Here is a 26816-nt window from a genome sequence, read left to right on the forward strand (position 1 = left end):
GAAACAAGGAAGTGAATGGTTGCTGCATTGGTGTTACACTTTTCTACACTGCTCTGTGTCTGGCTCACGTAACACGTGTCTGTTGTCTGCTAGCTTTAGTCAACTGTCTCAACCAACCCAGGTAAGTTTTAAATTGACAAACAGCTCTTCCACATCTATGCATATATTGTATTACTAGTCTCATAATTTACAATCAATTATCCAAACTGTATTTACAAATCAACTGGTGAACAGTTAACCATGGGATCTAGCTACTTCACAGCATGATTGATCCAAGATATAGTGTGAACCTTTGCTAAAAGTTCCATAATCAGCCTTTTCGACACATTGTAGCCCTGTCTGTGGATTTTGGTGAGTTTATGTAAGTCAAAAACACATGCTGAAGAGAGGAAAGTCTAATTGTCATTATATGAATACGCCTGATAACTTTTGCTGAAAGTTTTGATAATTTCTTAACTTATCCAGGGATGGTGGGTTAGCCTTGTGGTTAAAGAGTATTCACTTGTCTGGGTTTGATTCCGACATGGGTACAATGTGTGAAGTCCTTTTCTGGTGCCTTCACCCTGACATTGCTGAAATATTGTCAAAAGTGGCATAAAACTAAAATCATTTAGAAAGTGGTCAAACTCTGGCAGTGTGGGTACAAATCCCGGATGGGACTATACTTTAATAAGGAAGTGTTTATTAGAAACATAACATTTGTTATAAAATCACTCTCTCACTCACTCACTCACTCACTCACTTAATGCAGAAGGAATGAGCCAACCTTGTCCTCTATCATATTCTGAGGTGTCACAGGAAGGTTTCATGGAGGAAAAGTATGACACTGATAACTATACTCACCACACTGGCAGGATAGATGTGTGATTTCTTCAATGGGGAAGTCTATAACAACAAAGAGACGTTCATTGTCTAAGATGCAGTTATTTTTATTTTAAATTTGTATCAATGAAATGAATGGTAATCTAAAATAGAAAAAAACCAACATACCCACTTCTATTCATCATATTCATATAAAAGACACACATACATATATGACACAGTGACATGCATGTTTAACATGTTTAATGACAAAGTGGTGACATGGTGGAGGTGACGTGGTGTTTGACATTGCGTACAAGATTATTGCACTTATATATAGGGATGTGCATCACATGCGTGAGTGTGTTGCTGCTAGTAGTAGTTCGGACTAATTGCAGTTTCCTAGTGCTAGCCTACTGAGATACCATGCCACTCTTTAATATAGATACCACACTGAGACACAGTATATTGATTCCAAGCTCTATCTCTCTCTCTCTCTCTCTCTCTCTCTCTCTCTCTCTCTATGGGAATAACTATGGGTATAACTATGGGTATAACACAGACCCAACCATCAGTGGGTGTAGAGACAAGACAACCATACAACACGATGTAAGGGGCACAACAGAGGCACAACTATGGGTATAACACAGACCCATCCATCAGTGGGTGTAGAGACAAGACAACCTTACAACAGGATGTGAGGGGCACAACAGAGACACAACTATGGGTATAACACAGACCCATCCATCAGTGGGTGTAGACAAGACAACCTTACAACACGATGTGAGGGGCACAACAGAGGCACAACTATGGGTATAACACAGACCCATCCATCAGTGGGTGTAGAGACAAGACAACCATACAACACGATGTAAGGGGCACAACAGAGGCACAACTATGGGTATAACACAGACCCATCCATCAGTGGGTGTAGAGACAAGACAACCTTACAACACGATGTAAGGGGCACAACAGAGGCACAACTATGGGTATAACACAGACCCAACAATCAGTGGGTGTAGAGACAAGACAACCTTACAACACGATGTAAGGGGCACAACAGAGGCACAACTATGGGTATAACACAGACCCAACCATCAGTGGGTGTAGAGATAAGACAACCTTACAACACGATGTAAGGGGCACAACAGAGGCACAACTATGGGTATAACACAGACCCAACCATCAGTGGGTGTAGAGACAAGACAACTTTACAACATGATGTAAGGGGCACAACAGAGACACAACTATGGGTATAACACAGACCCAACCATCAGTGGGTGTAGAGACAAGACAACCTTACAACAGGATGTGAGGGGCACAACAGAGACACAACTATGGGTATAACACAGACCCATCCATCAGTGGGTGTAGAGACAAGACAACCTTACAACAGGATGTAAGGGGCACAACAGAGACACAACTATGTGTATAACACAGACCTATCCATCAGTGGGTGTAGAGACAAGACAACCATACAACAGGATGTGAGGGGCACAACAGAGACACAACTATGTGTATAACACAGACCCATCCATCAGTGGGTGTAGAGATAAGACAACCATACAACATGATGTGAGGGGCACAACAGAGACACAACTATGTGTATAACACAGACCCATCCATCAGTGGGTGTAGAGACAAGACAACCATACAACACGATGTGAGGGGCACAACAGAGACACAACTATGTGTATAACACAGACCCAACCATCAGTGGGTGTAGAGACAAGACAACCTTACAACACGATGTAAGGGGCACAACAGGGGCACAACTATGGGTATAACAAAGACCCATACAGGGAATCACACCCAGGTTGTCATGTGTTGTGTCACTGTTGCAGCCACTAGACAGACTCATCTCCCAACTGTGGCTTAGAGTGCCAGAGGTCCAAGGTCTTTAAAAAACAAATTACCTTTTTCTGAGCAGTATTGTGTAATATCCCAGGGCCAAAGATTTTCACATTAATAATAGTCCATCTATAATAAGCAAATCTCAATGCTCTATGACATGCTGCAAGTGCACAGTAAGTCCTCTTGTAAAACTGAATATATTGTTAGTTTGTTTGTTGTTTGTTGTTTGTTGTTTAACGCCACACTCAGCAATAGTCCAGCCTTATGACAGCGGCCTGTAAATAATCTGTAAATGGACCAGACAATCCAGTGATTAATATCATGAGCATCGATCCACACAACTGGGATACGATGACATGCATCAACCAAGTCAGACAGCCTGACCACCCGATCCCATTAGTCGTCTTTTAAAGCAAGTATGGGTTGCTGAAGACCTATTCAGTAATTCTAGCCCGGATCTTCACAGGTTGAAGTCAGTGAGTTTGGTTAAATGCTGCTTTGAACAGTATCTTAGTGACCATATATATCAGCATGTCATCTCGATGTGGGACGAAAGCCCGTAGCGATGCAAGTCTTTGACATTTTCCACTTTATATGGTGCATTTTCAAACAGGTATGGTGCTGACAAACCTAGAACCACATTCAAGGCAAACTAAACCCACGGTCATTCGTTGCGGCATGCCAATTGGACTCTGAACAGCATCTTGCTGTGGCTTCGATGAGGGGACCACCTGCGCCCCCAAAGATTAACTGTGAATGTACACTTATCTATCTCACCTGTCTGGGTATATCCGCCAGTTTAACACGAGGCTTTTTGTCCTCCTCAGTCCCATCCTTCATCCCCTCCTCCTCCTCCGAGCTGCTGGAGATTGTGTCGATGTCTCCATCAGACTCATACAATTCATGAACATCAAAATCTGGAGATATCCTCCTCAGCTCTAGTTTGCCTGCTTTAGGAAATGTTTTCTTTTTGCTTGAAGGTTTGCCTTCTCTTGACCTGCTGGGAGTGCTACTGTTACTGTTTTTTGATTTTCTAACCTGCACATCAGATTTGATACTGGTTTCAAAATCTTCACTTTCACTCGAGGACCAAGATATGAGTTCAGCATCTGAAACGCAAACTTCCACTAATTCACTCACTATAAATTATGCCTGAGAATAATCTCAATCAAATCTGCTCTGTTACTCTGATGATACAATGCCTCCTTGTGGTAGGACACATCCATAGGAGGTCATGTGCGGTGAACTTTCTAATCACCCAATCAGCATTGAGTATCGTAAATTCTCTGAACAAGTGAGCTACGTATTCAAACCAGCATATCTGATTTCTGCAACTTGAAAACGAACTAAAATTGTTGAAAGCATAGCAGTGCCATCATCATCTTCCCGAGGCAAGAGAGTTAACTGACTTTAAAAGTCCAGTTTCCACCCTTGCCAAACTAGGCTGGTATTATGGAGTTACATTTTGGCTGGACTAACGAGTCTATGCATAGTCCAATCAAAATCACACACCGGTTTCCGGTTCGTAAACTGTCGAGCAGATTTCGGTCAATTGCAGTATTTGCAAAGCATGTGCACAGCCAACTCAGCAGATTTTTCCCAAATCTTTTCATGTTTTTAATCAAGGCGCTCGCGTGATTTGATGCATTTTGCGATGTAAGACCTGTTTTATCACAATATAGATCTTGATTATCGATCAGATCGTCCTGACTGGGTGCCACCATTTTGTGTGAAGCAAACACAAGTGATATGAGAAGTGGAATCTGATTGGTCCATAGGAGAGGCTTAGAAGGGACATAACTGGTAATAGCCACTGGTTGCACTACGATCTAGCCCAGTAATTCCAGTCTAGTTCAGCAAGGGTGGAAACTGGACTTTTAAAGTCAGTTAACTCTCTTGCCTCGGGAAGATGTGCCATCATATGGTGGTGGCTACTTCTTACATCATGTTGTTTCTGAGTGCCGTGGCATCAAACCCCAAAGGTAGTACCATCAAAGGAATATTTGTGTTCTCTAGGTTTTCATTTGTACAAATCGAAATATTGGAATAGTGATGGTAATTAAATTAAACTCAACAGCCCATGCAGCTTTCATTTAGATAAGCAGTCAAAGTTCACTTGCGGTTCACCTGGCACGACCTTCGATGGAGGTGTCCTCAGATATCAATGCAGAGGTGTATCATATTGGAATACAAGATATGATTTTAATCAGACTTATATGTCAGTATACTTATTAATTAAATGAAAAACTAACACTTTCCACTAAAATACCAAGAAAACTACACTTTGTCAAAATCTCAATAGCCTCTAAGTAGCCTAAAAAAAAAATAACCTCTGTAACTAAATAATAATGTCTGTTCTTGCACTGTCTGTTATGACCATTATCCCTGCATCTCAACTACTCCTGAAATGAATTCCTCCAGTGACATCTGCTTTTCAGAACCACCTCCGCAATTTGGTGATGAAATACTGAATGGGACAGGGGTTACCATGGTTACTGGCAAACGATTTCACCTGTCTCATCACCTTTTATATCCTGCCCCGATGCATCAGATGCTAGCCCAGTGAGATGGTCAAAACTTGACTCCAGAAAGCCTTGGCATTTGGATGTTCGTTGTGTGCAGGGTTTCTTTGTGTTACGCTGCCCAGTGTCTGTCTTGTCAAGGCCTGATGAGAATCCTTCCATACAACGTTTCCACTCTCCATGTTGCAATGATGCTGATGCTGTAGCTTCTAGATCGTCTTCCAGCTTTGGAAACGTGAATAAGATTTTAGATTAGTCATGAAACTATGGATGATGTCGAGGGGTCTTAACCAAATATATAACAAATGCCACGCAGGAAGACATTGACCGTTTCCTTCTTTATTATCATATCACCTGTATTTGCCACAAGTGGTTTTTTTCCTAAAGAGCTAAAAAAAGCTACAATGGTCTATTGCTCATTTTCAGTAGAGGTGTTGATGTATAATCATAGTCCCAAAATGTGTGAAACTGAAACACTGTCTCTATCCAATTATCTTTATTGTTATAATACACTGTTATATTACTTATCCGATATCTAGTTGTTTCAAAGTGATCATCCGACAGTTGTCAAACAGTTGTCGGATGATCACTTTCAAACAACTGTTTCACACTGTTACCTTTACAAATATTGTTGAATGATGCTGACCTTGTCAGGTATTTGTTCTCAAACACTTCTTGGACAACTGTCAAAGGTATACACCCGACTCGCCTAAAATCTGACTCGCCTAAAAAGATTTTGACCCGACTCGCCTAAATTTTTTTGGAGTGAACACAACGTTTTTTGTATTTTAGAATAAGTATGTAACTATCAGAACTCCGGGAAAAAATACAAATGCCAGTTTAGTGAACATAGGCTGGTGCAACTGCAACATACGTTGTGTTATCTTCAGGATATGAATTATGGATTTATTATTTGAACGATATAACGAACCCATGAGGTATGTAAAGACTTAAGTGATCTTTTAATTTATGTTTTTAGGATGTAAATATGACAGAAGACAAATTCTATGGATGATACGTTGTTGTTGTTGTTTTTATTATTTCTATACTTGTGTATGAATAAACTGGTAATTGTGATCATTAGGCCTAACCTAAGTTATATTTGCCAAACGCATATTAAAATATATATATATATTTTTAGGTGAGTCAGGTCAGATTTTTTTAGGCGAGTCGGATTTTAGGTGAGTCGGGTGCAACTCCTGTCAAACAGTTGGGTAAGAGATTTTAACCATTATGTTACCCATGCACTAACAGTTGTCAATGTTGAATCTTGTTCTACAAGTGTTGGAACTGCTGGAATTGAACACGCTGGGACGTCAATTTGCCAAGTCCCTGTTATAATTTATTTCATAGCCCCTGGTTAGAGGAATTGAATAATAATTTTGGCGGAATCTTTCCCAAGTAATGATCAGAGGAACCAGAAATACAGCACACAGGCAGTAGCACTACTACTAGTACTGTCACTGGCCATGCCACAGGCAAACAGCTGATTAACAGTTTCGTCTGCTGCATTAGCACTTCATTCTTAAAACATGGCGTTGATATAATCCGTCAGATCAAAACAACAGTTTGAAAGGATGACGTTTTGACAACTTTTTATGACAAAACAGTGTAACGTACGTACCTTCCTTTTTGGGAAGCGCCGACCGTTACTTTTTCTTCCGAACATCCGTCCCAATCTTTTTGCCGCGAGTCGGCGAGAAGATTTCCATAGGCCTAAATAATCTCCAGTGGACGTCACACTATTTCCTTATTAACAAGGGGCAGTAAATGCTTTGCAACCCACGGCCAAAGCTCCTCACAACGATGACCCGGAGCAGATCATACTATTAGTACCGGGAGGGTAACGCGATAAGGAGGAGCTTGCAACATGATCGGAAGCAAGCTCCCCACGGCGATGTCCCCTTTCGCGGCGCTCCCTATACTATGTTACCGATAGTGTAACGAAGGTGTCACGCGCTGGGAAGGAGCTTGGAGGGGAACTCCTAACATAGGCTGTTAGGGCACGTGATGCCTTGAGTTGTAGACTCAAGCAACAAGGAAGTGGGAATTCCCATAAATAAATGTTTCTTTGATTTATCACATTTAGTTTCCTGGTTTGGATTAAGTGTAGCGTTTGGTAAGTCTTTGCACACAGATAAAAAGCTTCACACATTTAAACACTGAGAAATTACTACACCTGTAAGGTTATATTTAACGTTTTATTTGCTTATTGTAGGAAGTATTGAATGTTGAGTTCCAGAGTAAGCAACAGGTTTGATACATTTCCTTGATCTGCGAGATCATGTCAGGCTTACGCCCTGGATTGTACTGGGATATAGACTGATTAGTCGAAATTGAATTGAGAGAATATACCGATTACTTGCTTGTTTGTTGTTTTGACACGGCACTCAGGAATATTCCAACCATACATGTATCTTTAAAACCATTTGCATATTTTACAGACGCTTCAAAACTGATGTATTTGCTTTGTTGCTTAAATAGTTCCGGGTCTAACATGTGAAGAGTGTAAGAAATGCACTACTTTGTATTATATTACATGATCGATAAATATTTAAGTAACGACACCAGGGCCTATGTGTCAATGCCTGTCGCCTTTCGCTATACTTTATTAATGCTTTCTTTGATAGGCATTTAGAAGTTGGAGTACTTAGTAAGCATAAGAATTCATAAATATCTCGGTGATCAAGGGTGACAGTGGGGATCCCATTGGGAGGCCGTGGGTTTGTTGATAGAAGTTATCTCTCCAGGTGAAGTATGTTGAGCTGACACAGGAGTGTAAGAGTCGGAGTGTATTCAGTGGGATAAAATCAAAGCCCTCACCACCAACCTCAAAGACTTCAAAATCAGAAAACTACAAGAAGCTATCAACATCAAAAGACTCCAACCGTCAATCAACCGTGACCAAGGCTATAACATACCCCCGGCGTACCATCAACTCATCAAAGACCCGAATCAGCCATAATCCTGTTGTTTATATTACTGGCTTCATTCTTTGTATATTTCACTGACTTCACTGATGATTGTCATTACTACCCTTGTGTGTACATAACAGGCTTCTCCACTCTAGTATAACTACATCTGATATCTACTCTACTGTATAAACTTTGCCTCCTACCTGTAAATATACTTGTCAACCATACTCTGTATGATCTTACAACGCAGCAAATAAAATAACTCAAATATTCCACGTCACGGTAATCAAACAAACACCTAATTGGCAACAATATACACGAGGCGTAATTAGGGTTAACCCAAGGGAAACAACTGAGGACTTACAATTATACTCTCTAGAAGCTATCATAAACCAAGACCAAAACCCTCAACCCCTAATCACCAGCACGCGTAGAATAACCTCAACTAGAAACGGGAAAACGGTCCCAACCTCCATTGTCATAATCAACTTCAAAAAGACCGCTAAATTCCCTGAAGCCCCCAAACACATATCCTTCGGAGCCCACACCAACTTAGAAGTCAAACCCTATATAAAGCAGGTTAAGCAATGTTCAAAGTGCCTCAAATACAACCACACTGCCTCCCAAAGCACATACCGTAAAACTAAATGTAAAAAATGCGCAAAAACAGACTGCACAGGCACATGCACACCCTGGTACATCCACTGCAAATCCACCCAACACACTTCACTTTCAAACCAATGCCCACACAGACACACACTCACCCAGCAGGTCAACAAACATATAAACATAGACACGGCTAAAATCCAAACACAAAAATTTGCTACACCTGCATCTAAACCACTCCTCCCTACACCACACCCAAACACCATCCCACAAACAAACACCCCACCCATAACTGACACCTCTGTCTGGGGCCCCTACCAAGAAACCGCACCCACCTCACACACACACACAAGCAGCCACTCAACCAACCACGAACCCTCCCACATCTCACACAGCCAAAACATAGACAACACCCAAAACCTAAATAACCTCACCTTACTCCTAGCATACATGCATAGTCAAAACTCCCCAAAAGTTAGCATGAAATCATTCCACAAAGGAGCTCTCAATCTAAACTTAACCAATCTACCCTTCTTCCTCTTTAACCTCCGTCTAAAAGAAGTCACCGAATAAACTAAAAACTAAATCACCAATCACCCAAACCTAATAATGGAAGGACTAAATATTTTTCAGTGGAACGCCAACGGACTCACCTCCCACGGCCATGAACTAAAAACTAAATTTAAACTAAATAAAGGCCCTCACATTGCTTGTATCCAGGAAACCAAATTCTCAAAAAAATCCAAATTTACACTACCTAACTACAACTCAGTTAGAACTGACAGAGCAAAACCCAAAACAAGAAGAGCCGCAGGAGGACTAATCATATTTATCAGGGAAGATATAAATTTCGAAGAAATAAAAATAGACACGCCAAACCTAGAAGCCAACGGCATTAAAATCACATTAAATAACCGAAACATAAACATAATAAATATTTACCACTGGGCGGAACAAAAAGTCCAACCTGAGGATCTAAACAAACTACTCCGAATAAGCGATAAAACTACTATATTCCTAGGAGACTTTAACGCTCACCATCCTACATGGAGCATAGATGATAAAATAGATAATCATGGCAAATTAATCTCCGAATGGATAGAAACAAACGATCTAGTACTCCTAAATAGCAACCAACCCACGAGGTACGATAAGATAAACCAAAAAATGTCGGCTATCGACTTAACCATATGCACCGCAGATCTACCTCAAAGTACTCAATGGGAAGTGCACGACGTCCCGCTAGGTAGTGACCACTTCCCCATAAACATAACCATAGGAAATACAAACGTACCAATCCAAACAGAAAACCAAGAACCAAAATTCCATTACAATAAAGCTAACTGGAACCAATTCCAAGATATCTGCAACGAAGCTAACTTAAACGAAAGAGAGAATAATGATCCAGAAACCTATTGTAAAAACCTTACAGACTATATAATAAACGCAGCCAAAACCTCCATCCCCTTCAAAACATCTAAGACAGGCAAACCGACCGTACCATGGTGGAATGTGGAAATAGAACAGACTAGACGAAAACGTAAATCAGCCTTCAATAAAGCAAAACGCGACTACAAACATCTAAAGTTAGCCCACAAATTAAACCACCAGGTTCAAAAACTAGTCCAAATAGCCAAAAGTAGAGACTGGAAAAAATTCTGCGAAGGTATAAATAACCGTACAGATGCCAAAACGGTCTGGCGCAAAATCCACGCCATTAGAGGTTTAAAAGAACATAAAAAAAACACCTAGCATTAACAACTCAACCAACCCCGCCAAAAAAAGCAAATAATCTCGCCAACCACTTTTCGGCCGTTAGCAGTAACTCCAACTTCAGCCAAAAATTCCAAGAAAAACTTAAAACAAAAAACAAACCCACAAAAGAACCAAACAATAACAATCTAGAAATAAACCAACCCTTCACAATGCAGGAGCCCCTCTACGTAATCCAAAACAGGCAAAAGGGCACAGACCCAGGATTAGACCTAACTTCTTACCAAATAATTAAAAAACTCCCCCTAAAACTACTCCAGGCACTACTCAAACTATAAAATCTCATCTACCTAAACGGACAGGTTCCTACTCCCTGGAAACAGGCCCTAGTCATACCAATCCCTAAACCTAATAAACCAGCTAATCAAGCTAACTCATATAGACCAATATCCCCAACTTCAAACTTATGTAAAGTAATGGAATCAATGGCTAAAAATAGATTACAACATTACCTAACCCAAAAAAACATCATAAACCCAGATCAAAGCGGTTTCACTCCTGGCCGCTCAACCCTAGATAACCTCGCCCGACTAGAGCAAGATATTAAGACAGGACAACTAAATAAACAATATACCACAGGCATCTTCTTAGACTTCTCTAAAGCTTTCGCTATGGTATGGCACGACGGGCTAATACAAAAACTTCAAAAAATAGGACTCAAAGGTCAGATAATAAACTACATCCAGGACTTCCTAAACAATCGTAAAATAACCGTGGGTATAGACCAAACACTATCGGACCAATGTCCCCTAGAAAATGGCACTCCCCAGGGCAGTATCCTCGGCCCCACCCTCTTCAATATAATGATAAACGATCTATTCGAGGGCCTATCCCCTAAAGTAAACACATCGAAATTCGCGGATGATGGAGCCCTCTGGATCCGCTCTAAAAGCATTAAAATGGCCCAAAATTTACTCCAAAAATCTCTTAATAAAATACAACAATGGGCTGACAAATGGGGCTTCTCCCTTAACTCAGAAAAAACAACTGGAATAGTATTCAAACATAAAAACATGAAACCCGCCTCCCCAATCCTCCAGCTAAACAACCAAACAATTAAATTTCAAAAACAAACCAAATTCTTAGGACTTATTTTCGATGAACATCTCACCTGGGATGCTCACATCCAAAACCTAACAACTAAATGCAGTAAAGGCCGAAACACCCTGAGATGCCTAACTGGCTCTAACTGGGGAGCATCCAAAGATACCCTCCTCTCTCTCTACATATCACTAATTAGATCAAAACTAGACTACGGCTGCGCCATATACAACACCCTAAACAACTCTCTATCTAAAAAACTTGACTCAATACAATATCAGGCCCTCAAACTAATTACACGCACCCAACATAGCACCTCCTACACTTCTACTTCAGGCCTTAACAGGAGAAATGCCACTAAGTCTACGCAGGGAAAAGCTAAGCTTAAATTTCTGGGCCGCGTCCCAATCAAACCCTCTCATCCAAAACTTAATAAACCAAAATATCAGCCCCAAAAACCAAGCTCTAGCTCGTAAACACCCCTTACTTACCCCAATATCCCAAAGAATAACAAACTACCTCAATGAACACCAAATTAAAAATCTTAAACAAAACTGCAAACAATCAAATATCTTCACCCCTAAACTTAAAATACCCAAAATAGACACAACACTAGCTAGCCAAATAAATAAACAAACCGACCAAAACATAGCTAAAACCACCACACTAGCATACATACACGAAAACTGGCCAAATTGGTGTCACATTTACACGGACGGATCTTCAGATCCGACCTCCAAACACACAGGTTTCGGAGTCCATACCACACAACCAACTAAAACCACACAATCCTTCCGACTCCCAAACAACCAATCAATATTCACGGCAGAAGTAATGGGCATGGCCTCAGCCCTCCATAATCAAGAATAAAAAAAACACACAAAAATTCCTAATACTTACCGACTCTCTAAGTGGACTGCAAGCCCTCCAAAACAAAAATACCAAAAACCGACCTAAATTAATCAATCAAATACTTAAAAGCTCCATCGACCTAACTAAGGCAGGCAAACAAATAACCTTCTTGTGGATACCCGCCCACGTAGGAATATACGGTAATGAAAACGCCGATAAAGCAGCTAAACTATCCCTCAAAATCCCAGAAATAAGCTTAAACTTACCAATCTCATAATCAGAAATTAAAAGCGTAAACAAGCAAAAAATCACCAAAAAATGGCATAACCTTTATCTAAACTCAAATAGCCAAATCAAAAAAGTACTCAGCAAACCACTAACCAAACCAAAAATTCTCCATCCATCAAAAAAATCGACAGAGTAATCACTAAACTCCAAACAGGACACACCAACCTAAATAACTATCTTAAAAAATTAAAAAACATACTACGGGTAACTGCCCACACTGCAAACAACTAGAAACCCCAGAACACGCACTCATCCACTGCACACACTACCTAACACATCGAACCGCATTACAAACCACCCTCAATCTAAACAAGGCTCTCACTCTAGAAGCAATACTAAACCCACAAAATAAACTAGAAAACTTCAAGGCCTTAGGCGTATTCTTAATCAAAACGGAACTAATAAAACGCATCTAAAAACACTATAATCTACCAAATCAAAATTACATAAACAAACAAACATCCACCATACCCAGCTCCCTTAGTTCTCCTCCCCAACCCCATCGGCATCTATTCCAAATCTCAAAATTCCAAAATTCTATATAAGCAACCCCTAAAGCCCGCTGTTGGTGTCAAGAGAAAGGTACAAAATATCCGATTGGTAATAGTTTGACAGTAGCCCTTGCAGAATGTTTTTAGATGCACGTATAAAACGATGTGGTCATGCATATACTGAAGTTGACTGAAGTTTTACCTTTGTTCAAACATATTTAAGTCAGAAGGAACGTGTTCGTGGCCATGAAGAAATGCGAACATTAGAGATTTAAAATTGTCGTGTAACCACGTAGTTATATTGTGATTTTTTTTCATGAAACAATATATCACATGACTAACCACGGGTCCGGGTAGTCCTGTGGGTACCCGGGTCCTACTAAATACCCACCGACCCGGCTACCCGGGTTACTCGACCCAGCCCTACCAAGTAGTAACGCCATATCTGCAGCATGACGACCACACAGGCATGTGTTGGATTGATACAATTATGCTTGTCACAGTCTATGCTTGGCACATTATTGATTAGATTCCGCCAAAGAAAGACGATCGACCTCGGCCAGAAACCTCTACATCCACAATTCCCGCCCAAGATCGACTCATCAGGATCCAGACTGTTCTGAATCAAGGACAAACATGCAATGAAATAGCCAGCCACTGGTACAAGGCTACTGGAGATACGCGCAAACGTATTAAAATCGATTCTGTGCAGAACGAACTGTCTGACCCTAAGTGAGGGTCACCTCCTGAAATTTGTGAAGTTGGAATGGAAATATTTTGAAAGTATTTTTATTACTTTCTAAATACTCTGCGTGTGCAAAAGAACTGCAATGTACAAACTGCAATAACCGGATACTCGCGTATAGAGTAACAACCGTAGTAAAACATACTATTCAGTAACACGTTATGCGAGAACGAGATATTTTGTGAACATTATCTTAAATTCATGTCAACATTTGCAAACGAAATACACATAAAATTTGAATAATGTTTTTAACGTTGAATTTCGAATTTACCCGTTGGAAACCTGCTACTGGAATGTACATAAAATTGTAGAAGTGTATAATGGACCTATGTGCTAGTAAAACGAGAGTGCTTCTTGAGAAGGCTCATGTCGACTTGAAGAGGATACCTGTTTCACCCCTGGTAGAATAGGTTTTTGTTTTGTCTCAGAGACATGTTAATTGTACGGCATTTACCAACCAGATCAGCCTTTCTCACAATCCCTGATCTATATTATTTTCCCTTCCGCCCAGCCCTTACTGTAACGCAAAATCACAAAGCAAGTCTAGATTTTCCTCAGGTTCCGAATCTATAATCTCACTGGGGCCCCTTTTCAATTTAATGCTATATATTATATACTTTCAGAGACTAAGCGTTAGTCTACAACCGGATTGTTCTTTCTGGGCAGAAAGAAGTTGTTTGTATGTACATAATAAGTATACGTCGTGTAAGAATCAAAACTTCTTAGATGTGTGTATTGAATATTGTTTCATCTTTTAAAGGCATCGAACAGATAGGCGGACCATGGAGCATTTGGCAGTGTTTGTTCTCCTGTTTATGTCGATTGCTGCGGGAGTTGAGTTCCATGAAGACTCTCCCTTATTGTTTGAAAGCAAGCATCAGAGAGCCCCTCAATCAACAAAGGCGAAGATCACGTCCATCAAAGAAGCTCTAACAAATTTCTTCAAGCCTCTACACCCGGAGAGACTTAGTGACACTGGGCATGCCACAAACTGCGGCGGTAAATATGTATATATTTACAAAATTCTGCTAATGTTTTGTTTGTTTGTTGTCTAACGCCGCACACAGCAATATTCAAACACTATGACGGCGGTCTGTACATAATCGAGTCTGGACCAGACAATCGAATGATTGACAACATGAGAATCGATCCAATTGGGATCGATGAGAATCGATCCAATTGGGATCGATGACATGCATCAAACAAGTCAGCGGGCCTGACCACCTGATCCCGTTATTCGCCTCTTACGACAAGCATAGTCGCCTTTTACGCATCTTCTCAAGACAAGAGAGTTTAATAACTTTAAAAGCCCAGTGGAAACTGGACTTTTATAGTTAGTTAACTCTCTTGCCTCGGGAAGATTCTTTTTACGGCAAGCATGGGTTGCTGAATCTACTTCAATGAAAGTATCATCTACGTAGATCATTCTTTTTAGAGTGGGACACTGATACGCTTCCGTGCATTTGATCTTTCCCAAACCGAAATAAAAACGGTATTTTCCTGTCTAGAATTGGAAATGTATGCTTGTTAGCCCTAAACAGTGATTGGCCTATTGGAGGACAACTGGACAGTGATACATAAGACTGATACTTAATTTTCATTGGTTAGGTTTTTGGGGCTTTGGAAGTTTTAGCGGTTTAATATTTTAGTGTAGCTAAGGGATTTATTACACGTGGTTGCTGCCATATATTTGGTTGATTTATGTACGTCTTTGCTCGGACCCACCCCTTCTATCATAATGAGCAGTCCCTAAGTTTATTGTTTCAAGTTTATATGTAACATTGCTTGGGAATAATCAAACATGAAAGCAAGTGAATTGTAGCAGCGAGGTTAAACTATTTCAGGTGATACCAATTATATTAATATATATATCGAGTTCAGCGATACCTAATAAGGTTGCTTCATCCCCTTCAGGTACTCAGAACTTTTCCCTGACCTGGAGTCCCAAGGTCGTGAACCCGTCTCGTGGAGTTGTGTTCAAGCTCGATATGATCGCAGGTAAGTCACGTGTCTCTAGGGCATGTGCTTGGCCGTCTTTGTCTAGATCAAGATCAAGAAAAGTGCATTAAAACATCTAGATATTGATCTTTGTGTTCATGTACAACAGTAAGTCCATACAAACGCATATAGTCACTCTGAATGGCCCGTTGCCTTGATTTGTTCAGTTCGACCTCTTACCTGTTGTGGGTTCTAGATTCTCACCCATGGCCTAGACATAACGTCACACCTACTTACATTTATATTTAACCATGGCTTGCTATGCTTTGAAAATGGCGTTACATTTACAAATTTATTTCCACCGCGATCCCTAACCAAGAATTTGCTTTAATAGAAACATGTTGACCTGGCTAAAATGTAAATAACGCACACCGTTAATTAAATCACATCTTTACCCGTAATCACTATTTTGATCGTAATCCCCACACCCACACCCACACCCACACCCACACCACCCCACCCCCACGAGCTGTGTCTATTGATGATGTTACAAGTGCTTCCAGTGAATGGTTATTTCGCACACACAAAAACGATAGGTCCCACCCCCACCCCCACCCCCACCCCCACGAGCTGTGTCTATTGATGATGTTACAAGTGCTTCCAGTGAATGGTTATTTCGCACACACAAAAACGATAGGTCCCACCCCCACCCCCACCCCCACCCCCACGAGCTGTGTCTATTGATGATGTTACAAGTGCTTCCAGTGAATGGTTATTTCGCACACACAATTGATAGGTCCCAATGGATCAGTCCTAATCAGCTTAATTGTCTTACTGTATGATTAGTTGAAGGAGTTGAATTTAGATTATCTACTTATCAAACAAATAAATATGATATTGGGGTACGTATCGTTATCAGTATCGATATGACTGGTTTAAGGAAAGTAGAGTAAATCACCTCTCGGCGTGGAAGTAAGCAGTTTATATTAGATGGATATATTTACAACAGAAACTGCGAGAGGCAAACCTGCACACACTGGAGATGTGTCGTCAAGACCTGCAATGAGAAATGTACGACTGTCGGTGATAAATAAACTGTACATTACCAAAAACTGTCACAAAGTGTTGTTACAAACTGTATAAAATTTATCAAATGTAAAGTGTCATTAAATGTTAAGTATAATATTAAAGTATCTATTTAAAGCTACTTTGCTTTGTTTGTCAGATCTTATTTGGACTATTCCATTTTAAATTCTGAGGTAACAAGCATAAGGATTAGTGTGCACTCAACCGTTTAAAGTGTTGTTATAAGCTGTCTAACTATTGGGACGTCTAACTAATGGGAGGACACCTTTGTTTCAGCGTCGGCCTTCTCCAGTGGCCAAGCGGACGTTGCCGTGTACACAGGCGGGGCGCCAGAGCCCTTCATCACCGACGCCTTCCCTCTCAACTGCACCCTCATCAACGGTAAATTCCCGAAAATCTGCCCAATCAAAAAAGGAGGTAAATAAGTTTGTTTAGATCGTCAATATTATCATACATTGGTGTGTTATCCGTTGGTGTGAGTGGGACTGGCCTCTATAAATGCCTGGTTTAAAGGTTTGTCATTACATTGCATTGGTTCGTGAGAGAGACCTGTCCATACATGTCTTGTTTTGAAGCCTCTATATGTTTGAATGCGATTAGTTGGGTTAAAACGTTGAACAGTATTTCAATCATCATAAAACCCAGAGCAAGCACATGGTGCTGACAAACCAGGAACCATTTTCTAGCCGAATTGTACATTCGAACCAACGAACATATGGTTCTGGCATATAAGGGACGCAACTCCAAGACCACAGTGTGTTAATGCCTTCGTGTGACATTGCATTGGTCAGAGAGACACGGAAACTATCCGTCCTTGCTGAATCAGTATTTTCATAACTTAGATTCCGGGGTAGAATATGTCTTCAGCAATCCATGCTTGCCGTAAAAGGTGACTATGCTTGTCGTAAAAGGCGACTAACGGCATCGGGTGGTCAGGCTCGCTGACTTGGTTGATGCATGTCATCGTTCCCAATTGGGTGGATCGATGCTCATGATATCAATCACTGGGTTGTCTGGTCCAGACTCGATTATTTACAGACCGCCGTCATATAGCTGGAATATTGCTGAGTGCGGCGTTAAACAACAAACCAACCAACCAACTAAATCATAACTTAGTTTATCATCTTCTTCTGTGAGCATAGCTTGTCCTTGGGACAGAGAATTCCAATGATGGTTGACCATCAACTACCAGCCTTGGTTAATTAGGATCTCGTTTGTAATACAGACAAGATTCAGTTTGTTAATGGTCAGCTTCTCATAATCTCCATCTTGTTCTTTCTACAGAACATCTTAAGCTAGACTACAACCTACCTGACCTTACAGCCTTGCCCCCAGTGAGTACCTTTCTGTTGTGGCGTGTCAGTGAATGACTGAGCATCATGTAGGCGCAGTCAACAATAGTCAAGCTATATGGTGGTGGTGTCAAGAGATTAAGGTGTGTGTGTGTGTGGGGGGGGGGATGTGTGTGTCATGAAAAATTGACGTAGCGAAAGTTTAGTGGGGGATGGTGGGTGTCACCAATATTTATCAGAAATCACAATTTCCAAATTTGAACTTAAACATGCAATTTAAGATAAAGTAGGGGGTGGGGGCATGACAAAATGTTGCATAAAATGGGTGGGTCATGAACAAATGAGTGAGTGAGTGAGTTGGGTCTAACGCCGCTTTTAACAGTATTCCAGTTATATCACGGCGTGTGAGCTTAATGTGGGAGTATAGCCCAAAGTTATGCAGGTCTCAGACGTTTACCACTTCGGTGAAACCCACGAGCATGGGTATGGTACTGACAAACCTAGCATGAACAATGGACATTGTTACATAAAATTGGGAAGTCAGCAAAATATGTTACAGTCCTTAAAGTCCTATAAGAATTGGTTTATTGGGACTCGGGACTCGGAGAATACACAGCTTTCTGCAATAATTGTCTGACCAATAACACAAGCGTACACTGCTAAGAACATGGCAGGCAGTCTGTCAACAGTCAAATGCTTTATCCTAATATATAATGTCAAATGTTGTTTGTGTGACTTGGTTGATTGCATGTGCCTGTACCCCGACAGTTTGCATTGTTGCTCATAATATTAATCAGTCTAGAATAATACAGGCTGCCGTGACATCGATGGAATATTGCTGACCGGGGCATAAAAAGACAGAGCGAACACATTACGATTTCAGAACATGTTACATACTTTTAGTAATTGATATCATTTTGGGTGAGAGCTGATTAAACTTTTTTTCTTATTTTGAACAATCTTGTTTACCATAACAATGCCACCCTAAACTACTAACTGACACTATAATCATAGTACGATGCTGTGATTATGTTCAGTATAAGTTTCTTGCATTAACAAGAATAAACGTTTTCCTAAAAATATTGAAAATTTGGAGTTTTGAAAGAACTAACGACTTAAGAAAAACGATACTTCTCTCAAGATTATTCTCAAATACATGAAACAAAATGTATCGAATTTTAAATAAGATGAATGAAAAATACAAATTTGTTTATTTGGCCTTGTGTTCGTTGAATGTGTTATTTGCTCCTACAGGGCTCATACAAGCTGAAGGCCAACATCACCTCAGCAACTGGGCCGTGGTTCATGTGTGCTGAGGTGGTTGTTACCATCGAAGGATAGAGAAGACACGTACCTGCTAACACTGACAAGCAGACATCTGTATCTACATTCCGCTTTTTGTGTTGTTTTATGCATTGTTTGGGCAATACCATATTCGCTGTGATAAGCACTTTAGGCGCTTAGAAAATGTGCAAAGAAATAGTTACATGACAGTTATATTACGCTTCTACGCTGCTGTTTCGAGTTGATAGTTGTACTATCCACAAGAAAATATGGTCTGTCTTAGTTGAGGACACTATAGTGTTTAAATACAGGTTAGTACTTATTGGGACAGAACGCTTGATACAGTAGATATGATACCCCAGGTGTCGCAGCAGTGTGTACATCAAGACTTGACTTCACACATTCCAATGTCGGGAACCAAACCAATATCTCTGCACTATACCCGCTATAACCTGATAACAAGCGAACAATGACAATCACATGCTATTGTAGGATAAGTATTGATCAATATGAAACATTGTATTTTAATTGGAAAATATCTTAGTTAGATTAAGCCTTAATGGGCTCATTGTAGTATTATTTTCATCAGTCCGTGAAGGACGCCTTATCATGATTATAGCAGAAATGAACTTGATGCACATCCTACTATACTGCATCTTCCCGAGGCAAGAGAGTTAACTGACTTTTAAAAGTCCAGTTTCCACCCTTGCCGAACTGGGCTGAAATTACTGGGCTCGATCGTAGCACCACCAGTGCCTATTACCAGTTATGTCCCTTCTAAGCCTCTCCCATGGACCAATCAGATTTCACCTCTCGTATCACTTGTGTTTGCTTCACACAAAATGGTGGCGCCCAGTCAGGACGATCTGATCGATAATCAAGATCAATATTGTGATAAAACGGGTCTTACATCGCGAAATGCATCAAATCACGTGAACACCTTGATTAAAAACATGAAAAGATTTGGAATAATATCTGTTGACAACGAGTTGGCGGTGCACATGTTTTGCAAATACTACAGTCGATCGAAATCTGCTCGACAGTTTACGAACCGGATTTCGATTTCGGTGAGCTATTTTGATTGGACTATGCATAGACTCGTTAGTCCAGCCAAAATGTAACTCCATAAAACCAGCCTAGTTCGGCAAGGTTGGAGACTGGACTTTTAAAGTCAGTTAACTCCTTTGACTCGGGAAGATGTCTACACTGGAGTTAGGCATCATGAGTGAGTTAGTTCAGCCATATAGCGAATATATTTATATACTGTACACATTTACAGAAAATCTTAACTACAAGAATTTTCCCCAAAATATTCATGACCCCTAACTTTACAAGTGTGTAGATAATTAAGATATGAAAGAAAGTAGTGTGTACAAGTCCATCAAATTATGACAATGTTTTATGCTAGGAAGGTGTTGATCTTAATATTACATCTACTTTATCTATGTTCTCAGACCCGCTACTTACAAATCCGAATCTCTTGTTACACAAGTGTTAAGATTATACCATTTTTATGTTTTATACAAATCATATAGTCTAACAAACTGGTGTGCTTACATTATAATCATATCACACAAATCATATAGACTAACAGATCCCCACAGCCAGATTCTCATTGCATCATACATTCATGTTTATGTATATCTCTCTTTGTCCCTTCCAAGAACCATAGCATTTATTAATGTTTCTCCCAACTCTACTCACACTTTGTATTTGGTTAATGATTCTGCAACTTGTTCCTGCTGATGTTGTATTAAAAGAATATTCTCTTCTTGTGGGTCAGACTTTTGTAGACCTGTCTGCACTCCTGATGACAGCAGCAGGATTGTTGGGGCCATATGTCCCGTTTGGCAGGAGTGTAGAGATAGACTTTGCCTGTTCCTTCATAGAGGATTGTCCATCACTTGCCTCAACCCACTGACGCCCTAGATGGTAGGTTCTTGCTGAAGCTGGTAATTATCAGCAACAGTTTATATGCAGCTCTGTACAAGCATCTGGATCATTACAGAGTGAAATCTGAGGATCTACAACTCCCCGAATGAGAGAGAAGCAGTGAAAGAGGATTGATGCCAATCCTTGTGCATTCAACTGTATTAATATAATTTGTAATCCGAGGCCCCATTACTCTTCATTGGGATTCTACAATGACATACTGGTAACTAGCCAGACCCTACAGTGGGGAGTTGGCTACTATCAAAGTAGAAGGGTAGACTGGCTGTTTCAATCCAAAGTTTTACTTTCTTTTCACACCTAGCATCAGAGCCCAGGTTGAAGCAGGAAGTGACCTGCACAGCAGCCATAAGGGTTAGGGTTCGTGGGCGTGTGTGTTGTGAGTGTGCTAGTGAGTGAATATGATTTTATGCTGCTTTTAGCATATTCCAGTAACATCATAACAAGTGACACCAGAAATGTGATTCACACTTAGCCCCTGGTCTTTGGCATGACGAGCGAACACTTTAACCACTGGGCTACCGCACCGCCTGTGTGAGTGAGTGTCAGCTTGAAGGATGGTTGGTTGGTTGGTTTGTTGTTTAACGCCGCACTGAGCAATATTCCAGCTATATGACGGCGGTCTGTAAATAATCGAGTCTGGACCAGACAATCCAGTGATTAATGTCATGAGCATCGATCCACGCAATTGGGATCGATGACATGCATCAACCAAGTCAGCGAGCCTGACCACCCGATCCCGTTAGTTGCCTTTTACGACAAGCATAGTCACCTTTTACGGCAAGCATGGGTTGCTGAAGACCTATTCTTCCCCGGATCTTCACGGGTCGTCAGCTTCAAGGAGAATGCCTGGTGATGCAGGCTTAGACGTTCAGCACTTGGTGAAACCTGCCACTACAGGTATGGTGCTGAGTCTGCTGACTACACACAGGTATGGTGTGACTACACATGGTATGGTGTGACTACACGTGGTATGGTGTGACTACACAGGGGTATGGTGTGACTACACAGGGGTATGGTGTGACTACACGTGGTATGGTGTGACTACACAGGGGTATGGTGTGACTACACAGGGGTATGGTGTGACTACACAGGGGTATGGTGTGACTACACATGGTATGGTGTGACTACACGTGGTATGGTGTGACTACACAGGGGTATGGTGTGACTACACAGGGGTATGGTGTGACTACACAGGGGTATGGCATGACTACACATGGTATGGTGTGACTACACGTGGTATGGTGTGACTACCCACTAGTATGGTGTGACTACACGTGGTACGGTGTGACTACACGGGTATGGTGTGACTACCCACTAGTATGGTGTGACTACACGTGGTACGGTGTGACTACACAGGGGTATGGTGTGAGTGAGTGAGTTGGGTTTAACGCCACTTTTAACAGTATTCCAGTTATATCCCGGCGTGTCAGCTTAATGTCGGAGGAATGCCTGAAATGATGCAGGTCTCAGACGCTTACCAGTTAGGTGAAACCCACAAGCACGGTTCTGACAAACCTAGAAACATAATCGGGGCGAACCGGGATTCGAACGCACAATCATAGGTTTCTGGCGTAGCCAAGGGATGCAACTCTGCACAGCGAATCGCTGCTCCTTAGACAACTGGGCCACCCGTGCCCCCTGGTATGGTGTACATTTGAGTCCATGGACCAGACAATCCAGTGATTAATGTCATGAGCATCGATCCACGCAATTGGGATCGATGACATGCATCAACCAAGTCAGCGAGCCTGACCACCCGATCCCGTTAGTTGCCTTTTACGACAAGCATAGTCACCTTTTACGGCAAGCATGGGTTGCTGAAGACCTATTCTTCCCCGGATCTTCACGGGTCGTCAGCTTCAAGGAGAATGCCTGGTGATGCAGGCTTAGACGTTCAGCACTTGGTGAAACCTGCCACTACAGGTATGGTGCTGAGTCTGCTGACTACACATAGGTATGGTGTGACTACACATGGTATGGTGTGACTACACGTGGTATGGTGTGACTACACAGGGGTATGGTGTGACTACACAGGGGTATGGTGTGACTACACAGGGGTATGGTGTGACTACACAGGGGTATGGTGTGACTACACAGGGGTATGGTGTGACTACACGTGGTATGGCATGACTACACAGGGGTATGGTGTGACTACACAGGGGTATGGTGTGACTACACAGGGGTATGGTGTGACTACACAGGGGTATGGTGTGACTACACATGGTATGGTGTGACTACACGTGGTATGGTGTGACTACACAGGGGTATGGTGTGACTACACATGGTATGGTGTGACTACACGTGGTATGGTGTGACTACACAGGGGTATGGTGTGACTACACAGGGGTTTGGTGTGACTACACAGGGGTATGGTGTGACTACACGTGGTATGGTGTGACTACACAGGGGTATGGTGTGACTACACAGGGGTATGGTGTGACTACACATGGTATGGTGTGACTACACGTGGTATGGTGTGACTACACAGGGGTATGGTGTGACTACACAGGGGTATGGTGTGACTACACAGGGGTATGGCATGACTACACATGGTATGGTGTGACTACACGTGGTATGGTGTGACTACACAGGGGTATGGTGTGACTACACATGGTATGGTGTGACTACACAGGGGTATGGTGTGACTACACACTAGTATGGTGTGACTACACGGGTATGGTGTGACTACCCACTAGTATGGTGTGACTACACGTGGTACGGTGTGACTACACAGGGGTATGGTGTGAGTGAGTGAGTTGGGTTTAACGTCACTTTTAACAGTATTCCAGTTATATCCCGGCGTGTCAGCTTAATGTCGGAGGAATGCCTGAAATGATGCAGGTCTCAGACGCTTACCAGTTAGGTGAAACCCACGAGCACGGTTCTGACAAACCTAGAAACATAATCGGGGCGAACCGGGATTCGAACGCACAATCATAGGTTTCTGGCGTAGCCAAGGGATGCAACTCTGCACAGCTAATCGCTGCTCCTTAGACGACTGGGCCACCCGTGCCCCCTGGTATGGTGTGACTACACATGGTATGGTGTACATTTGAGTCCATGGCATACAACCAAAGAAATTTTTAAGTAAATACACTTGAAATACATAAAACAGCAAGGTCTTTTAAACTTTTTACTCAGTTTTCCATAAAATTCACACACCTGTAACCATGGTAACAATCACTGATGTAGAAAGAACACATTCAGTACAATTCATTGCAGCAAACAATACTTTTCTTAGAGAATTTATTAAAATAATCATGAAAGCGAAATTAAATTGCAGGAGCCATAGCCCTCTCGGGTTGTCATCCACAGAATAGTTGCTACTTCAACAACAACCTCAACAACAACCTCAGCAACAACCTCAGCAACATTCACTCAAATACACTTCACACACATGGAGCTGAACAACTATACTACTCACAAGAAGTTAGAGAACACCTATTTTCATTTTACTTCAGTTAACCTTTAGTGATACAAACATGATAAAAGAATCAGGTGGTCTTTTGAGTAGTATACATTGCCTGGTGGTTCCAATTCCTCCCAGCACGAAATGTTCACAAGCTGATATATGAATACACTGTACTAATGAGCAATAAGATGCAAGTAAGATATATACATTACTATACATGGATCATGACACCCTCCTGACACGTGACATCAAACATATGGCACTGAAGTAGACATTATTACACTCACAGGGGTGATTTTACAAAATGAGAGCCAGAATACTTGTACTCCCCGAGCGAGAGCAAGGTAGGGAAAATACATCAATTCTTACACAAGTTTAGTATGACACACATGCAAGTATAATAATTTCCTTATTTCCCATTATTTCCCATTATTTCTCATTCCTTTCCCCTTAAAATGCACTGATCACAACTGCCGTCTTAGGAAACCACAATTGTCGAATGATGGCAACAATCTTCAGCCATTATGTCTCTTCTGGCGTGGCATCATTCCGACTTTAATTCAAAATTACAATCGAATGACGTCAACAATGCTGTCCGCATGACGAAAACAATACAGTGGTGCACTAGTGCACATACTACTTGTATGAAGTCTGTTACTTCTAGCCCCATGGGTAACAATCAAAATGACAAATCACTGATTTTCTTACTTTACTGTCATTTGTTGACATGAAGGTGAGATTCTTTTCAACATATATCATTAGTTGTATATTCAATGTCATCATGTTAACAAACAGGTAAATCTGGTAGGTATTAAAGGTATATCATAGCTAAAATTGACATAAAACAGTTCAGGGATTATTACCTGTGGACATGGCTATTATTTATCAATGTTATTAATTTACAGAAGAGTACCAATCCTAATGAATATGAACATGTCAATCAGCCTTGTGTAAATTATTCCCACTTGTTACACAAGCTTTGAGAGATCAATTTCATATGAAAAGCAAATCCAAAATGTATTAAAGATAATTCTGATAAATAAAAGGGAAATCCGGATACCTTGTTAACTACTAAAATTATTTATCTGAATATATCACGACAAGGATTAGCAAATTTATGCGACTTTTAAAAGTATTTCAATTTATACGACAACATGTCAGAATAATGTGGAAGGAAAGTCTAGAAGAACACTCAGATTCACAACTCTCATGAAACCAATGAGCTTGGGAAGGGTAGTTATTAATGATTTAATCACTATGATAAATTTGAACACACAACCAACAGATGTTTGCATTGCTACCAGATGCATATCTGCACAAAAAATGTCTAGAGTCAGGAAATACCTGCAAAATATATTAACAATTCTGTGTACAGTAGAATCTGTCAAAGTCAGACTCTGACTAATCCGGATTTCTGTCTATACTGGACCAATTAATAATCCTGAGCTTACTATGTTAATTTATCATCAAGATAAATCTGACTTATCTGAACTTCCATCACCTCAGATTCTGGACTGAAATTGTTGATAAAAGGACCAATTTACCATGTACCGTATTCGACGTAATCTGCGCCCCGCTCTAATAAGCGCCCACTGGGATATTTGCTAATATATTTGTGAATATATTTACGAACAATCACAATACTTATGTATTCGCGTATAATATGCACTTGTGTGTTATATGCACCCATAATTATGGGCAATTAAATTCTGGAAAAATATATCTCTCTTATATAAACATTTCAGACAGTCAGCATAAACCACGAACTTTATCTTTCAACCCTGTTTTTTTCCCCAAAAATAATATTATAATGAGAGCCCCCTATTTCTAATTTTGAGAGCTCTCTGGGCGCTTATTACGTCGAATACTGTAATTGACACACCTTGTTCCCCAGTCCCACACAAGTCTGGTTTAGACAGATTCCACTATATCACCATTTTTGATTCCATTACTACTTGGCAGG

The 26816-nt window shown here is 41.0% G+C and overlaps 2 protein-coding genes across 3 annotated transcripts in view; one reads left to right on the forward strand and one right to left on the reverse strand.

Moving 5' to 3' along the window:
* LOC139454025 (DNA repair-scaffolding protein-like) overlaps positions 1-6919 on the reverse strand; it is a 30368-nt gene extending 23449 nt beyond the window's left edge. Inside the window, exons 1-4 of the mRNA XM_071235509.1 lie at positions 6802-6919; positions 5180-5402; positions 3433-3764; positions 844-885 (exon numbers count right to left, since the gene is read on the reverse strand). Coding sequence (XP_071091610.1) covers positions 844-885; positions 3433-3764; positions 5180-5402; positions 6802-6846 — 642 coding nt within the window. The 5' untranslated portion in view covers positions 6847-6919. The remainder of the gene's footprint in view (positions 1-843; positions 886-3432; positions 3765-5179; positions 5403-6801) is intronic.
* On the forward strand, positions 1-21259 carry LOC139454024 (uncharacterized). Of its 2 annotated transcripts, none has more exons than XM_071235507.1 (6): positions 1-121; positions 14649-14887; positions 15803-15886; positions 17189-17329; positions 18197-18246; positions 19459-21259. In XM_071235507.1, the coding sequence occupies exons 2-6, from the start codon at positions 14671-14673 to the stop codon at positions 19543-19545; spliced, it is 579 nt and encodes a 192-aa protein (XP_071091608.1). In that variant the 5' UTR covers positions 1-121; positions 14649-14670; the 3' UTR covers positions 19546-21259. The 2 variants fall into 2 exon arrangements, with proteins under 2 accessions (XP_071091608.1, XP_071091609.1); XM_071235508.1 differs by lacking the exon at positions 1-121 and adding an exon at positions 7210-7296.
* The last annotated feature ends 5557 nt before the right edge of the window (positions 21260-26816 follow it).

This window comes from Haliotis cracherodii, unplaced genomic scaffold (assembly GCF_022045235.1).
Source record: "Haliotis cracherodii isolate W230 unplaced genomic scaffold, xgHalCrac1.p SCAF_10, whole genome shotgun sequence".
Classification (NCBI taxonomy): domain Eukaryota; kingdom Metazoa; phylum Mollusca; class Gastropoda; order Lepetellida; family Haliotidae; genus Haliotis; species Haliotis cracherodii.

Bases quoted from the DNA above. Each gene is read 5' to 3' on its own strand.
- LOC139454024 (XM_071235507.1), top strand. From the start codon at position 14,671: ATGGAGCATTTGGCAGTGTTTGTTCTCCTGTTTATGTCGATTGCTGCG. The intron at 15,887-17,188 runs GTAAGTCACGTG...CCTTTGTTTCAG, and splicing joins CAAGCTCGATATGATCGCAG to CGTCGGCCTTCTCCAGTGGC. The intron at 18,247-19,458 runs GTGAGTACCTTT...TTGCTCCTACAG, and splicing joins ACCTTACAGCCTTGCCCCCA to GGCTCATACAAGCTGAAGGC.